General features: G+C 52.5%; 1 protein-coding gene across 4 annotated transcripts in view; it reads right to left on the bottom strand.

Annotated features, from left to right (window-relative positions):
- Positions 1–16,529, bottom strand: part of DIP2C (disco interacting protein 2 homolog C) — a 331,886-nt gene that overhangs the window by 65,053 nt on the left and 250,304 nt on the right. For all 4 annotated transcript variants that reach the window (XR_012128152.1, XM_073229483.1, XM_036993703.2 and 1 more), the window contains 9 exons: positions 16,120–16,259; positions 15,397–15,533; positions 13,875–14,083; positions 12,853–12,967; positions 11,965–12,166; positions 7,775–7,884; positions 6,570–6,650; positions 889–1,012; positions 250–371 (listed from right to left, as the gene is read on the bottom strand). Coding sequence is in view for 3 of the 4 variants with exons in the window: in XM_073229483.1 (XP_073085584.1) it covers positions 250–371; positions 889–1,012; positions 6,570–6,650; positions 7,775–7,884; positions 11,965–12,166; positions 12,853–12,967; positions 13,875–14,083; positions 15,397–15,533; positions 16,120–16,259 (1,240 nt within the window). In the remaining variant the exon portion in view is untranslated. The remainder of the gene's footprint in view (positions 1–249; positions 372–888; positions 1,013–6,569; positions 6,651–7,774; positions 7,885–11,964; positions 12,167–12,852; positions 12,968–13,874; positions 14,084–15,396; positions 15,534–16,119; positions 16,260–16,529) is intronic.

The raw sequence follows: 16,529 nt of genomic DNA, 5'->3' as shown, positions 1-16,529 counted from the left end.
CTCCAGGGGAAATGCCACTGTGCCAGGGTCATCCTGTCTGGGGCAGTACCTCCTCCAGGTTCTGCAGGTCAGGCCTCACAGGAAAACTCCTGCCCAGCCCAGCCATGCAGGACTTGGCCTCCTGCTTCCAGAACAAGTCCTTTGGGCAGAGGCCATCCCCCGCCACTGCTGGGACCAAGACCCCTGCAGTCCCACAACCGGCCCTCCCCAGGCAGCCCAGCTCCCAGAGGGGCATCCAGACAGGGTTACCTCCACGATCATCTTCACGGTGGGCAGCGTCGTGGCGATGTTCTGCGGGTGTGGAGGACGGACAGTGATGGGCACACAGCCCACATACAGGCAGCCATAAAACGCTGCAATGAGGTCGATACCTAAGCAGGAGACAAGCAAGAGGCCTCACTCGGCAAACCAAAGCATGCAGTGGCCACTGTTGCCGGCCAGCAGGAGTGCAGCCTGGAAACAGTGGATGGGAGGTGGGGCCACTGACAGATTCTTCCCGTGCTGGTGGGTTTTGTTGTGTCAGCAACTTCGACCTGGCCTGTCTTTTCAGGAGCGAGATGCCAAAGCAGCCAGGGAGCTTGACTCCATCTTCTCTAAGGAGTTACCCAATTCTATGATTACCCATTTAGTGTAAAGGATTTAACTACTACTGGCTAAATGAACCACCTCAGATATCTAACAAGAGAAATTTAGATACAAAAGTCTTTGTGAAACATCACTTATTTATGCCCGAGAAACCGTGTGGCGTGTGGCATGGCCCCCACAGGTGTAGTGGCTAGACTTGCGGGAGCGGGCAGAGGGTGTCAGCATTCGGTGGTAACCACAGCCCCACCCTCCAGCACCGGAGGGGAATCAGTGCCTCTCGGGAGCTGTGGTCCTGATCCTCACCAGGTGGGTAGACTAGGGCCACGTGGTCCCCGTCCTGTAGATGTCCCCTCTCCATTAGCATCACTGCAATCTTCTCAGCTCGTTTGTGCAGCTGGACACATGTCAGTGAGTTCGCGATTGTACCCTGAGGACCACAAAACATGGGGAAAGATTTTCTAACATAGCAGCTTTATTGAGCTTCCATTTATGTATCACACAATTCACTTATTTGAACGTCAGTTAAATGGGCACTAGTGTGTTTATGAGTCGTGCACACTGCCGATTTTAGACCGTTTTCTCCCCCCAACCAGAGACCCTGTGCAGCTAGAGGTCACTTCCCTCCTCCTTCCCATGAGCTAAGAAGTACAGCACCAAAGAGGCACTGAGATATGTTTTTGTTAAAAAGAAATCTCTTAAGACATAATTATCTGACCTGAAAAACAGCTAAACCTATAAAGAAAAACCCAGCCTAGTAATTTCAAGGCTTTGTGCAATGCTGAGGGCAGTCAAGAGGCAGAGGTTAGCTTGCAGCTGGTGCTGTGAGCCATCAGCCTACCTGAAGGAGTTTAGGACAGGCCATACCAGAAAGAGGAAAAAAGCCATAGTAAGAACTACTAACAGCAGATGGACTAATTCATTCATTCTGTGCAGTTTAAACACATAGAAACAAATGAAAACACTTTTGGATTGAAAAATACCCCCTACAGGATTTACTGTTCCACCCAGAAAGACACATAGGCATAATTGGGAACTATGAACACACAAGGAACCCAAAGTGTTCCCAGGTACGGAGACATCACGGTCCACAGCTATGTGAAAACTGCTTCTTTATGACCAAATCCTATCTTAAAATGCTTAACTGGGGGGAGGAACTCTCTTTAAGCAAAAGGTAAACTGGCCAGCAGTAGGTGGGGTTGGAGACTCCAGGGCTGGTCTGTGCTTGTGGATGCCCAGGCCGAACACTTCATATTTGGGTTGGTAGGTTCTGGAGGGCTGCAGACCTAGTGACCATGGAGACATTTCGAAGGGGGTGGCATGAGCTGCCAGTCAACAGGACCAGGACCCTGGAGCCGCTGGAGCACATGGTAGTCTGGGACTGGGGTGTCTGGAAAAGGCAGAACGTCCACACCATGTCCCATGTGCACAGGGCAGGGTGGGGGACTGCAGGGAGCGTGGGATCTCTACAGTGTGCCAGGACACAGGGACAGCTCCTGATATTGGCCCAAACGTGCACAAGGTACTGACTGTCGTATCCAGCTGCAGGAGCAATGTGGTCTGTCTGAGGATTGAGGGTCAGTGTCCGGGGAACTGCCCCAGACTCCCATCTTTCCTGCCATGCTGGGACCACTTCAGTTTACATTTCTCATTGTAAACATTTTCTTTAATTATTTTCCTTTCAAGGAAAGTTAACAAATAAGAAACTAGAAACAGATACAGGTGGAAGAGCCAGAGAGTAGTGTGAGCAAAGCCGGGTAAACCCATTATGAGACGCATCTAGGAAACGTGGCCAACACATTGGGACCTGTGCCTTCACACATGGGCTCATGCCCAGAGAGCTTGCTTCTATACCAGCTGAACAACACTCCTTGAACCGATGCCCTTGTGCTCAGCCTGAGAGCCAGCTCGGCACCACAATGCTGGGTCCACTGCTCCTGGGTGCTCACCCACTGTCCTGAAGGAGCTGGCTCTGCCCATCATGGTGGGGTGCCACGGGGCATGGTCCTTTGCCCCATCGTGTGGCTCTGTCCACTGCTGCCTGCTGCTGCCCTGTGGGCCTTGTCTGAAGCAGCAAGCATTCGGATCTCGGTGGTTCAGCTTCTGGACTGATCTCCCAGTTCCTGGTGAGCTGGCACCAGTCCCCAATGAGCCAGCTGTCACGTGGCAAAGCCTCTGAGACTTGACAGGCACAGTGATGCTGCACAGTGGCCATGAGTGTCTGATGCTGACTCTGGTTTGCGAAAACCCCATTCATAGCTACTCGGCAGTGAAACCTAACTGGATGCTGTCTTCATCATCTCCAGCTGTGACTGTTTCACAGCACCACCTCCCACTCTACAGGTTGAACAGCGAGCAGAGAAGACACATCCTAGCTGCAACAGCAGGTGGGCAATGAGCAGAGTGAGCGGAAATCCATGTTTTTCTCGCAAATCCTGGCGGGCTCCTGCAGGACAGGACAGTGCCCTACACGGTAAGGCCAACACTCCACTCCACTCCAGTCCAGCCTGTGAGGACAAACGCAAGGCGACTCCATCTAGCATGTGCACATGGTCATGCCCATCACCACGTGTCTGGGAGTCACTGAGTGACCACCCCTCAGAAGAAGCACCACTGATTTTCAGTGTCTCATTTCTCCTTCCAAGTGCTTGCTCTCCAGCATCCTCCTCAACATTCTGGGAAAAGCTGGGCTTCCATTCAGAAACATACTAAGAAGAGGGTTCTGGAGAAAAGTGCCTTGCAGAGAAGCTGGGACTGATTTTGCCTGGACAATGTCTTGCGTGCTAGCATGGCAACGTGGTGCAGTGGGCCTGCCAGCCCAGCCCCATTCCATAGGCAACAGCCTTCAGCATCAATAACTGTGAATTTGGCACCATTGCAAAGTTTTACATTAAGTTAAGTAACAACTGAAGAATATTGAGAAATGAAGAAAAAGCCAAATAGGATTTATATTTAAAAATTCTTGAGTTGCTGTAAGTAAAGAAAAGGCTAAGGAGTGGCTGCTGTTTGTTAAGGAGGTGGAATAAAAGACACTTTTGTATGTAAACTTCACTCACCCCCTTCCTGCTGTAAACCCTACACACAGTGAGAAAACATTGATGGAAATCATTCTCAAGAAACAGCAAGCCTGTTCACACTCGGAGTCAAACGGCTCCGCATTCACATGCACCACTACCAGGGAGTCAAATCCCCGAGCAGAATGGGCATCCAGGGAGGGGGCCACGCCTGAAAATGCGGGCTGCCAGTAAGACCACCAGTATCTGGAATGTATCAAGGTCAGTACAACAGTACTAGGATGAATTTCACCAGTGTCTTTTATCTCTCTTAATACTATTGCTTTTAAAAGCTGTAATATTTCATGTGAGGCTGTGTCACGTTTCCATGGTACAGTGCTGACCTGCAGACTGATTTGTGTAGAAATTACATGCAACCATGATAGTGATGCTTTGATCTGGGGGTCCAGGGCCACTGACTGCAGGCATGACAAGGGTCAGAGAGGGCAGGACATCCAGATGCTTGACCCACAAACGCTCTGCCTCCACGTGGACAGACAGAGCAGCTCATGCCTGAGAGGAAGGCTACCCAGAGACCATGCTTGTCCACACTGACCCAGGAAGGATGCACAGCTTTGATCTCAACAGTGTAACTGATGTCTGATGTTTCTACTAAAAACCTTTCAAGTACAAGCCACGTACGTACAGTGAGCACGTTTTCCCAAATGGCCCAGGGTCCAGTGATGGCGAGTGACTGAGTGCAGGTTGGGGATGGGCATGTCCCCTGTTCGCTGACTACAGGGCCATGTTCTGGCAGTAGCTGGCGGGCCCTGCCCAGCACACTGCCTCCTGGGGCAGACACAGCTACACAAGCCCATTCCCTCCCATGATGGGAACTTGCGGGGGCTGGCTGCTTCTGAAGCCGCCTGTCACACCTGTGGAGTCAGCAGGTACTGGTCCTTGCATACACTCTCCTCAAATACAAGAGCCACAGATGAGATCACGTTTTGTGGGGAGGTCCATGGCTGAGGCAACGCTCAGGCAGGGTCTACTGCAATACCTACCCAACTCCTGCTCTCTTGCTGCTTACAGTTTACAGAGGACATCATCACCTAATCATTGTGCCTGTCATGGTCACATCATGTCATGTCCTGCCCCACTGTGTTCTGTTCGGTCCCCTCATGTCCTGTCCCATCCTGTCTCATCACGTGCCACCCTGTCCTGTCCCATCGTGTTCCATCCTGTCCCCTCCCATCACGTCCCATTCTGTCCCACTGTGTCCTGTCTTGTCCCATCCTGTCTCATCATGTACCATCCTGTACCCCCCCATCATTTTCCATCCTGTCCCGTTCCATCAGTTCCTGTCTTGTCACATGTCACACTATCGTCATGTCTCTGACACCATCGTGTCAGCACCATGGCCATGTTCAGAAGCTAAGTGAAGGGCAGGAGTCGCTGGCTACAGGGGCCTGAGGGGTGTCCACCTCAGATGTGGGGAACCCACTGGACTCTCCCTGTGGCTCAGTTATGGCCCTCACCCGGGGGTAACACCATGAGTCCCTGAAGACAGGCAGCTATGCCACCTCCAGGAGCAACATCTTTGGGGAAGACAAGGATGTCAGAGCTGCCCAGTAGAAGCCAGGACAGCATTAGGGAGCTGAGGGGCTAGCAGAGCGAGGTCCTCTGTGCTTAGAGGCTGGGGAAGTTGGGGAAGGGAGGTGGGAAGGCGCCGGCCTCATGGCTCAGATGCACACGTACTGTGCTGAGTCCTGCCCTCATGTACGAGTGAATGCAGAAGAGCTAGTCCAGGGTGAGGTGCCATCTGCTCCAACGTAGGCACTGAGGGGGTGGGGTGACAGGGCTCTCTCTGCAGAGCCAGGTGGTGGGGCGCTGAGCATCCCCAGGGAGACACTGAACATGTACTGAGCAAGTGACTGGCGTGGCCCCTCGGCATGGCGACGCACCTTGGGTGTTCTCTGAGCTAAGCCTCACGATGAAGCCGAGTCTGACTGTTGAGCTCCCAGGTTAGACTTGTACACACCACTGGCATTCCTGCCTCCTTATTGCTTAACATGGCAAGAGGTACCTTCATGTACCGCCTTTGGTGTTATGCAATCTGATCACAAAACCTGGGAGAGTCACAAGTACCTACCCTTCTCAGAACACCTCCACTCACAATCTATTCTTCAGGCTTCATTTCCATAGCAAAAGAAAACTTAATACACACATTAAGACTTAAGCATTTGGTTTTTATTGCATATTTGAGGCCTAAATCTTAAGTACTATTAGGGAACAGTACCTGCTGAGCTTGCTTCCCAGTGTAAAGTGCAAACATGAACTTTAATTATAAAACAGGAATGACTTCATTCCTAAGGATGAAAGTCTATAATTAAAACCAAACTTCTTACCCATAAAAAAGTATTTTAGTAACAAAGACAAGTAATACTTCATGGCTCTGCAATCGATCTCTGTTGTAGAGACCATTCAGCATTCACTTTTGGGGAGAAATATTGCAAAAAATGTTGCTAAAATATATACATAAATACATATGTAAACCCCTACAGTTGCAAGCAATCATCAAATGGAAAGGTCTCATTCAAAATAGTAACACACACACACACACACACACACACACACAGAAGGGGGATCCGTGAGACCCGGTGGGTGACAAACTCAAAGGAGATCTGTGAGACCCGGTGGGGGAAGGGGGACTGTGACAAATGCAAAAGGGATCCCTGAGACCCAGTGGGGGTAGAGGGGTGCTGTGACAAACACAAAGAGGATCCCTGAGATCGGGTGGGGGTAGAGGGGTTGTGACAAATAGAAAAGGGATCCCTGAGACCCGGTGTGGGTAGAGGGGGACTGTGACAAATGCAAAGGGGATCCGTGAGACCTGGTGGGGGGTAAGGGCTGTGATATACACACACAAAGGGGCCTCCCAATATCCAATGAGCAGGGAGAGGGTGGGGGCTGAGACAAGCAGGGCCAGCTCACCCGGCAGTTGAGCAGCGTGTACAGGACGTGGTCGGGGGTGGTCTGCGCCCGCCACTGAAGGACCTCCGACAGAAATAGGAACTGTAACAAAGCACAGCCTTCAGTCAGGGTGGTGGTACCTACAGGCACGGGTTGTGGTCCCCCCGGACCTGTGTCCCTGATGCAGGAGCTGCAGAGTAAGCACGACCTTGGGGGCCTCTCTGCATGTAGGATTCATAAAGCCTATGTGGACTCGCAGCAGAGGGTGGGCCCGGCCTGAGGACTGCCTCCCCTTCAGACAGCAGCGACTCGGAAGAGCGCTCCCCCTGGGGCTTCCAGGAGCTGCAGCGGTGATTTCTGGGGCTGCAGGGGGAGAATCAGGCCCACTCTGTCTTAGAAGCGGGCACTCTCACACTGATGTTTTTAGAAAGGTCATCCCCTGATGATGCTCAATGGCACTGCAAGTGACACAGACTAAATGAATCACTGACTCAGCCCATGGGATAAAGGTCAGCCTCAGGTCGGGAAAGGACACCCACGACCACGTGTGGTCCACCCTACCAACAAATGTACTATGAGGTGTCAGTGGTGCCTCGAGAACACACCCTACATCACCAAATTAGCAGCACTCTGCGAGGGTGACTGACTCACCCACTTCTTGGTAGCCCATACAGAGCGGGACCACCTTTTGGGGAATCATAAGTGATTCAAGGCTGAAAAGTTATAATGGGGACTCGTAGCCACGTGTGACAAGCTTGAGTGGTGTGTGTGACTGTGGCCCCAGGCTTTCTCTTTGGCTGCTGAAGATGCTTCAAGGAAGTCTGCCTCCAAACCCAGGTTCTGAATGGACATTTTCCTGAATTCCAACAGCCAAGGACTGAGTCCTTGCAACAAGGTTCGGGACTAGTGGAATAATAAGAACAAGTATTTATGGAATGCCAGGCTGGGCAGGGACTCCAAGACACTGGCCTCAGCCCTGCCAGTCGTGGGGCTGTCACCTAATTTGTGCCACTGTGAAATGTCCCACTGCATCCACTACTAAACACATTCTCCCTACAAGTACTTGGACATCTCTTGCAGGATCAAGAAAGAAGCGGTCACCAGATGCAAAAGCTCAGTGACAGGACTAGCCTGCAGAGAAGGGACACAGTCCTGATGACTTCTGCGATGTGGCATTCGGGTGGCTGGGATTGGAGGTCGGGGCCAAGGCTGACCCCAGCTCTCACCTTGCGGGCCTGGTCATTGTCTTCTATCTGGCCCAAGTCTCTGCCGCTGGCCTGCGCAATCCGCTTCCCAGAAACCAGGTTCCCCACCATCACAGAGGCAGGGCCGATTTCTGGAAAGAAACAGTGGCTCACGTGAGGTAGACACAATGAAGTTCCTTAAAACACAACTTCCCACCTTGGGAGAAATCTTTTTAAGGACCTGGCTTTGAAAACATCTCATTTAGAATGGGGTTTCAAAGAAGCCATTACAATGACAATGCACACAGGCCTGGCCTAAGGGCATCCGAAGATTGCCCCTTGCTCTCCCAAGCCCTCCCCACCCTCCCAAGCCCGCTGCCTTGATTTTCCAGTCGGGGGGATACTGACATCTGTTCACGTCAGGAGTATAAAACCAACACAGAAGGCAGCATGGAATTTCAAACCAGACAAACTCCACTGCCAGGTGGCCATGTCTGGGGATCATGAAGCCTCACTGCCTGGTGCAGTGGCCATGGACATCAACAGAATAGTGTATGTTTCTTGTAAGTGTTAGGTTTAGGGGTACTGTTGAAAGGTGAGGACACAGAGACTTAGCTCCACATTTCATTTGGTCTCGGTTGGGCCCACAGAAATGTGCAAGAATGTTCCTGACTCGATTACCAAAGCTGTCCTTAGTTTATGAAACATTTCAAAGAGAAAAGCACATACAGTCTGTTCTAATAATCATTTTCTCTTTTTAAAGAACGAGAAATTTCTTACAGGGCTGCAGACACTTTCAAAGTTTCTGACTGCCAGATTTTCCAAATGCCACCCTGACACTGTTTCATCAAACACACACATACAAACCACAACAAACACAGGAAGGAGAGCATGCCGCACGTGAGCACGTCAGGGCGGGAGGGCTGTCCCCAGAGGGGCCGCGGCAAGGTATCAAAGGCAACCCAGCCCTACTAAACTCAGGCTGAAGGCCACAACTGCATCAAATCTTCAGCAAATGTGACGAAGGCCGAGTTGTCGGCTGGTAAACCAGGTGTGCTGCACCTGAGCTTGTTTCTGCAGTGGTACAGTTTTAAGGTTTAGGCTGAGGATGTGGTGGCATGAACAAAACTGGCACAGGAGCAGCTGTCATGACGACCACCCAGTCACTGGCCTCAGAACATAAACACAGAGGAATGACTGGAGGGGTGGGGGGCAGTGCTTAACACCCTCAGGTGACCCAAGTGTGGGTAGCCTATCAACTGCCCCCCTGGGGTCAGGCTGGCGCTCTCTGCAGACCTGTGGCTGTCTGGAACTTGGTTTGCACAAGACAAGATGCTCGACCTGCATGCCCATGTGCAGGGAGGTAGGGTGCTCTGGCAGGCCTACAATTTGGTGAATGGCACACACCACAGATGTCTGGGCTGCTGCCAGCTGGTGTTCTTGGGTTCAGGCAATCCCGGGTCCTTCACGTTGGTCTCAACGCCATCAGAGTGTGCCATATGCACCTGCTGCATCGCACCTAAACTCCATGTGGGACAATCTGGGGCTAAATTCCTTTTTCAGCTCATAATAAAGAAACCAGGAAAGAAGGAAGGTCTTTCCGTGTCTGAAACACCAGCAGAGAGCCAAGCAGCCTGGGGCCTTTCAAAAGGGGCAGGTGCGGAGACTGCAGCCACTCAGGAAGCACCCTTATGCTCGGTGATCTCCATGGGGCAGCGCAGGCCTCTAAGACGCCAACTTGGAAACTGGCCAAGCTGCTTCGAAGGCATCTCTATATTCTGCTAATTCAAACTGGGGTAGGAAAGCACCACCTCAGGGGCTTAGGCGGCCTTACTCTGCACTCCTCTGTGCTGCACGGTCTCTACTAAAGTGTGTTCAGTGCCAAGTTTGCACCTTACGGGTCTCTCTGCCCACATGGAATGAATTAATTTTTTCTGAATGTTGTCAGGAAACCGGCAGTGCTCCTGCCGTGTTTACTTAGAAAATTGGTCCTTTCCAGGAACTGCAGCTCTCTCCACAGCTGGATGAGGTGGCTGTGTACAGAATTCACTGGTTTGAAATGGAAGGTTGAAATGGACCCACATATGTCTGAGTCTCTCAGGGGCCTCTCCTCCTTAAGTCCCCACGCACAGACCACAGGCCCACAAATTCCCACCACCCAGTTTCTGGGGGCCGTGGGCCACGCCTGATCCGAGAGCAGCACGGTGCAGCCTCCTCCCCACGGATGCGCTGCCCTCCGCGGCTGCTCCTTGGCCCCCACACGCTGCCCATGGACCAGACCCCAGGAAATGCCGAAGCAGGGAGTTGCTCTGGTAATTTTTGTAACAGTTGCTAATAACCCCACTGATGTGTCAAAGGCCCTCTCACACTTTTGTGCTCAGTGAAGAGATGCTCATGGGACACGGGGGTTGTTAGCTGAGTAAATATGAATCCTCTCATAAAAAAAGGCAATTAGGTCATCTACATATCATCTAAATCTTACAGGCTCAGTTTCAAGCATCCAGCAATACCCTTATGGATAAATATTTGCCTGGCTGCCTACAAGTGCTTGCCCAGGGTTACAAACGTTTGTTCTGAGGGGGGCTTAGAAATCAGCAAGTTGTTGCATTTTGGGGCACCGAGGCCTCAGGGAATGTCACCTGTGGGGTACATGGCAAGCCATCAGCTGGATGGGCACCCCACAGCCATTTAGCATTTGTTACAAAACAGCTTTTTGAAGACTCAGTTTCAGAATCTCTCAATATTTAACAAGAAGAGATGGGACACCAAATGTCACTTAAAGATGTCTTTAAGTAGAATCGCCAGTACGTGAAGCATCATTTACCGTGTTGCAGTATCATGGTGGTCCCAAGTCTGCTGCACCACCTGTCCTGACGCCCTCAGCCCAGAGCCACAGCCTTTGCATGTGGTCCTCCTTCCTCCTCATCATGGGCTCCCTGATGTCAGGCAGTCGCACTGAGTCCCGCAGCCCTGCACTCATACCACGGATTTCCAAAAGACCATCACCCTCTGCCCCTGCCTGAGTTCTGCCATCAGACTGCTGACCTGCGGGCTCATGTGAGCTTCTACAACAGGCCGAAGTGTCTGAGATGAATCACATGGACAGGGGGAGGGCAATTCCAGGCACCTGGCTGCACAAGGATGCCCTGGGGGCTCCTGACGCATGAGCAGATCAACATGGGGAGAAACACACCTGCACAGAGCCACTGCTGGGTCACTGCCATGCTCATGCCCCGAGATATGTGATAAGATGCCATTTCTTATCCTCTCATGTGCTCATGAGGGGCAGGCTTCATGAATTTTCAGGGGTGTGCCATCAGGAGCCAGAGTACCCCTAGAATTTAAAGACACGGATGCACCATCCACAGGAACTACACTTCACTACAGAGACTGTCTAATCCAAGGATTTAGAGGAAAAACCAAGGAAGGAGGGATATCAGTTAAGGATGGAGAATACAGGAAACCAGGACAGAAACGGCAGAGACAAAGGAGCCATAGGAAACACAAGCCACAGGAGGCCAGAGAGCAGACAACCTTCTCTGTGCTTTACACCAGGAGAGAACAGAGGCCGGAGAGGTCGCCTCCCAAGGACGTGGGCTTCTGCACGCAGGGCCTGTGACCCTCCCCTGGCCGCCACCTCAATGCTGCAGAGCTACCTCAGTCCATATTCTGTCAGTGGGTCCCTCTCACCAGGAATTCATCACCCCAAAGAGGGAATGCACGCAGCCGCCAAAGGTCAGCCAGGAAGGACAGCCTGCTTCTCAAACCACAAAGCGCCAGGCAAACTTACTGCTGAGCATCACAAGTAAATTCACAGGATTCCTCCTGTGCTTCAAAGTGAGTTAGGGGTTACAGCTCCCAAATCAGACACTGCCAACACCTAAGAAAGCAAGTCTCATTTGTGTGCAAGGACACTGCCCTCAGGGATGGCACATGGGGTCTGAGCTGCCTGCCCACTACACGGGGCTCTGATGTCCCCGAGAAGATGGGGCATGTCCCCATGCCCAAGTGCCTCTTGCTTTCCTAGCAGAGCTACAGTGTCCTGTCCCACTATGGGTAGAAATCACCACTTACACAAAGTAAACCCACTTCCTGGAGAATGCCTGGCAGAGGGCCAGGAGGGCAGAGGGTCTGAGAGCTGTCTGTACTCAAAAAGACCCGGTTAGCATGGCACCAACAGCACATGGTTCCGAGAGTCCAGATCCCCCACCCTCCAGGCCCATCACACATACCTGGTTGCTTCTGTCGTGGCTTAGGCAGGTTTGTGACGCATGTGTGGGGGCACATCAGAACATTGCAGGGATGAAGCGAGCCTTCGAGGAAAAGCTGCTTCGTTTCCGACAGATGGATCCCACCCAGTGGGGTTTTGGGGAGCGTGTTTGCTGGAACCAAGGCCAGGCAATAAACCCCAACCTGATGGATGCTGTCAATTGCCTGGGAAGTCACAAGAGGGAACCATGTCAGAACAGGTATCAGAACAGACATGGGGCAAACATCCAGACTGTGCAAAGTATCATCCACAGTCTGCAGAAGTGGGCACACCATGAGCCGCAGGCATTCCTGGCATGAGAGGGCCAAACCAGGCCACCCAAACAGGTTTATGTAGGACTTGTGGGAAACCACACAAAGAAACGAAACTTGGAGAAAAGAAAACATATTCTCAAGAACCTGACAAACCTGACTTGCGACCTCCCCAGGTGGTGGTGGGACCCAGGTTTGCAAACCCCTGACCCCTAACGTATCCCAACAGCTACTTGCTAGAACACATACACACTTCTCAGCCTCTGTGATTTCTGAACAAGTGGAGTGACATCCAGGGAGGGAGGTCCAGTGGGAGAGTGTCTGGCGGGAGGAAGTCCCAGCAGGAGGGGCTCCTGGTGGGAGGGAATCCAATGGGAGGGTGTTTGGGGTAAGGGGGTCCCAGCAGGAGAGGGTCCAGTGGGAGGGGATCCCAGCAGGAGGGGGTCCCAGCAGGAGGCGGCCCAGTGGGAGAGTGTCCAGCGGGAGGGGGTCCCGGAAGGAGGGGGTCCTGACGGGACGGGATCCAGTGGGAGGGTGTCTGGTGGGAGGGGGTCCCAGCCGGAGGGGGTCCCTCGGGGAGGAGCCCAGGGCAAAGCTACCTGCAGCACTCGGCTCATCCACTGGAAACTATCCTCCTCTGTGGAGTCGGGCCTCTGCTCGGCCACAATCACGATCCTTTCGTCATGCAGGACGGTCACTGAAAACACTGCTATTCTGTGGGGACAGAAAGGGAAGCACAGAGCACCTGCTGGAGATGTGCACAAGGCCCAGTTCTGCTGGCAATAGCCCAGGAAGGCGGATGCAGCCGTGATCCCTGGCCCGGATACCTAAGCCCCGCCTTGGGGGGAGGTGCCGGCACCTCTGGGGATGGGGCTGCCCCTCCTAGCAGAGAGCAGTTTGGGCGTAATTATCAGGGCTGCTGAGATCTAGAAAGCCACTGGACTTGTGCCCTGTGCCTGTGCCTGTGGATGCTCTCCCAGTCAGTGGGGACTTCCAGGATGGGCACTAACGGTTTTCTCTGGCTCAGCTGCCTCTTGTGGAGAGAACAGCTGTGCAGCACCTCAGCCTGTCCCTCACAAAGGGTCTGTCACTTAAAAATGACAAAGGGGGCAATGCCACGTGTTCCAGCATCTCCCCAGTCCTGTCAGCTGGAAAATCCAAGTAAGCTGCCTAGGCAGGTTGTGACTTCCTCCAAATGAGCAAAAAGCTGGGGAGCCCGTCCCTACATTAACGTGTGCTACATGCCAATGAGGCAGGGGCACGTCAGTACGGGGACAGCCCGGGACTCAGCCTTCCGTGCAGACGTGTCCCCCTGGGGCCTTTTGGAAGGACCTCCACCAGGCTGGTCTTGGCTCTTTTCTCTGTGCAGATACTTACTAAAAGTAAGTTTTTCAAATGGGTGTTGTCATCTAGCTGAGAGGGGAAATTAATGAAAATGTATCAGGGGCTCAGGAAACTGCTATGAAATCAGACATTCAAAACTGATGGACTCACAGGGTCGCTGAGTCCAGTGACATTACCAATGGAAGAGACACTAGGTCCTATTGATTTAGAGCATTTCTGCAACGTCACGTGAGCATGTGGCATCAGAAACCCACGTGTTCATGCAGGGGACACTTACCGTCCCCGGTAGACAAACTTCATGGGCTCCACGGCCAGAGCTGTGGCCACGATGTCGTCGGCGTTGTGTCTGCGCCCGCTGACCACCATGAGCCCATCCATCTTGCCCACCACGAAGACGAGCCCCCCAGGGCCTACGAAGCCCAGCAAGCCTGTCCTTACGAAGGGGTACTCGCTGATGGGGGCCCCTGAGCTTGTCACAGGGAATACCTGAGGACATGAGAGCGCTGAGTGCTAGTGATGCCCATCTTCCTCTAGCTGAATGCACCCGACCCTGCTGAGGCCCGGGACCAGGTGACTGCAGCTGGCAGACCCCCAACCCCCGTCCCCAACCTCTGTCCCAGCTGTTCCATATGCAGAGCCTGCCAACCCCATCCCCAGTGGTCCACGTGCAGGGTCCCTCACTCCTCCCCAACCCCATCCCCACTGGTCCACATGCGGGACCCTACGGAGTGTCCCAGGCTTCCTAACCTCCTAAGAGGCATTGCCATACCCAGAGATCCTAACAATAGTCTAAGTGACACTATTTGGCTCTTCTGCTTATAAAATCACAGCATGAAAGTGGTAATGGATCAGATGCACTTTAAATAACATATATTAGTTGTAATGACTTGTGTTCATTAAAATGTTTCCTTATTGGAATTGCAAAAAGAATTATTTTTTTGCATATTGGAATACGCAAAAAGAAAAAATGTAAAGGAAGCACAGTGATGTGTCCAGACCCTATACCCACCTTTCTTAAACCTTGCAGATAAATCACATAAGGAGACAGGTTTTTACTTCGACTTTTTCTAGCTCAGTTTCAGGAATATTTTATAAACTTGATTCCATATTCAACAAAGCTGCCTGTATGAGATGCACATCCCACCTGAAGCTCTAAGCTTAGGAGACTTATCCCCACAGAACTCATGGTGGGGGCCCTGTTCATAATTTAATCAAAAATACCTCTTCCTGGAGTCAGGCCTCACCTGGCAAAGTGAGAAACATTCTGACAACATGGAGGCTGAGTCCTGAGCCTGCTAAGTGCCCTTCATGAGGTCAGTGTGTGTGTGCACGCTTGTGCAGACCACATGCCACACATCCAGGTACACACAGCATGTGTGCGTGTGAACACACAACACATATCACGTGCCACACCTGCTCATGCTGGGGACAGTCAGTGAACGCGTGCCCTTGGTTACACCTGGCCAAGCTTGACCTTGGCTGACAGGCTGTACGGGAGGGGGCCCACTCCCTGTACACAGGTACGCAGGGTCCTGCACCTGTCCTCCCACCAGCTGGTCTCCCCACTAGCGGGCAAAGTGAGAACAGCAATACAGAAGGGCCCTTTTACACAGCACTGCACGAGGTGAAGACAATGCCAATAAGCTAAACTCACTAAAAACTGTAAGAAAATGATAGGAAATGTCAATACAGTGCTATGAAGGTGTCTGATTGAGAAACCACCATCTACTCTTCCAAGTATATGCCCCTGGCAGCAGCCCCCTGACGGGAGGCCTGGAGGAGCTTCCTCCCCAACCTACCTCAAAGGTGTTCTTGGTCATACCCGAGAGACCGTAATAGGATGTGCCAGTGGCAGCCCCGCACACACAGAGCTCCCCAATTTCGTCTGTCCTGCACAGCTGAGGAGCCCCGTCTGGCTTCACTGAGCACATGATGGCTGTAAGCAGAGAGGACATGCAGGTAAAGGTGGGGCACAGTGCACATGAATGAGGACACAGGTGCACAAAGGGACACCTGGAACAAAGCCACAGACACCAGGGTGAGCCAGGTGCTCAGCTTCCCCTGATGTGAGCCGAGTTTTCATGTTGTACCAAAATGTCAAATTTCATAGTTGCAACATCCATAAATAATTGCAATTTCTCTAATTTTAACATGTAAATTGTATTCAAGGGAAATAACCCCTTCTACTGGTCAGATACAACCCCCATTCCTGGTTTCCACTTGGGTCTGTCACTGCTCAGCCACCAGCAGGAGCCTGACCCTTAGACGGAGAAGAGGAGCCCAGGGTCCCAGTGCATAGGGCAGCACGGGTGCCCTTCTGCAGCCTCTAGAGCATTCTGGGCTTTCCTTTATCAGGAGAAGGCACTGAAGCCTAACAAATGCTCAAGGAGAGCACACCTTAAACCTCTGGTCAGAGCTCATGCGCAGGTACACGAGGCCCCTGGGAAGGCATCTGAGAATGGCTAGGCTGGGGGCCACGCTATCCCCCTGCAGCCCCAGCATGCAGCCCAGTCCACACTCACATCCCGGCATGACGAGGCCGACGTCCTGCACGGTGAGCACGGACAGCTTCTCCTCTGAGTCCACCCGGATGACCCCGTAGGTCAGGCCCTGCATGGAGAGCACGCCCCGGCCCGGAGGCTGGTTGCTGTCATCTGTGGGCCTGTGACAAAAGCACACATACACAAGCACAGTGATCACACGTGTGAATGTGCATGCATACCCAGGCAGCCAGCCGCTGTGATCCCACAGGACTCAGGAAAGCCGGCCTGGCTGCCATGCGGGCCTGTGCACTGAGCACAGCAGGGAGCCCATGTTCTCTGTTTATGAAGCACCCTCTGATTCTGTCTGGGTCCCAGGGTGTATAAGGGCACCTCACAGTCACCCTGCCCTGGCACACACACCTCAGAACGACCCCCTTGCAAGGTAGGGT

This window comes from Manis javanica, chromosome 2, assembly GCF_040802235.1.
Source record: "Manis javanica isolate MJ-LG chromosome 2, MJ_LKY, whole genome shotgun sequence".
NCBI lineage: Eukaryota > Metazoa > Chordata > Mammalia > Pholidota > Manidae > Manis > Manis javanica.
The sequence above is the reverse complement of the archived record's forward strand: the minus strand, read 5'-3'. Positions and strand labels throughout refer to the sequence as shown.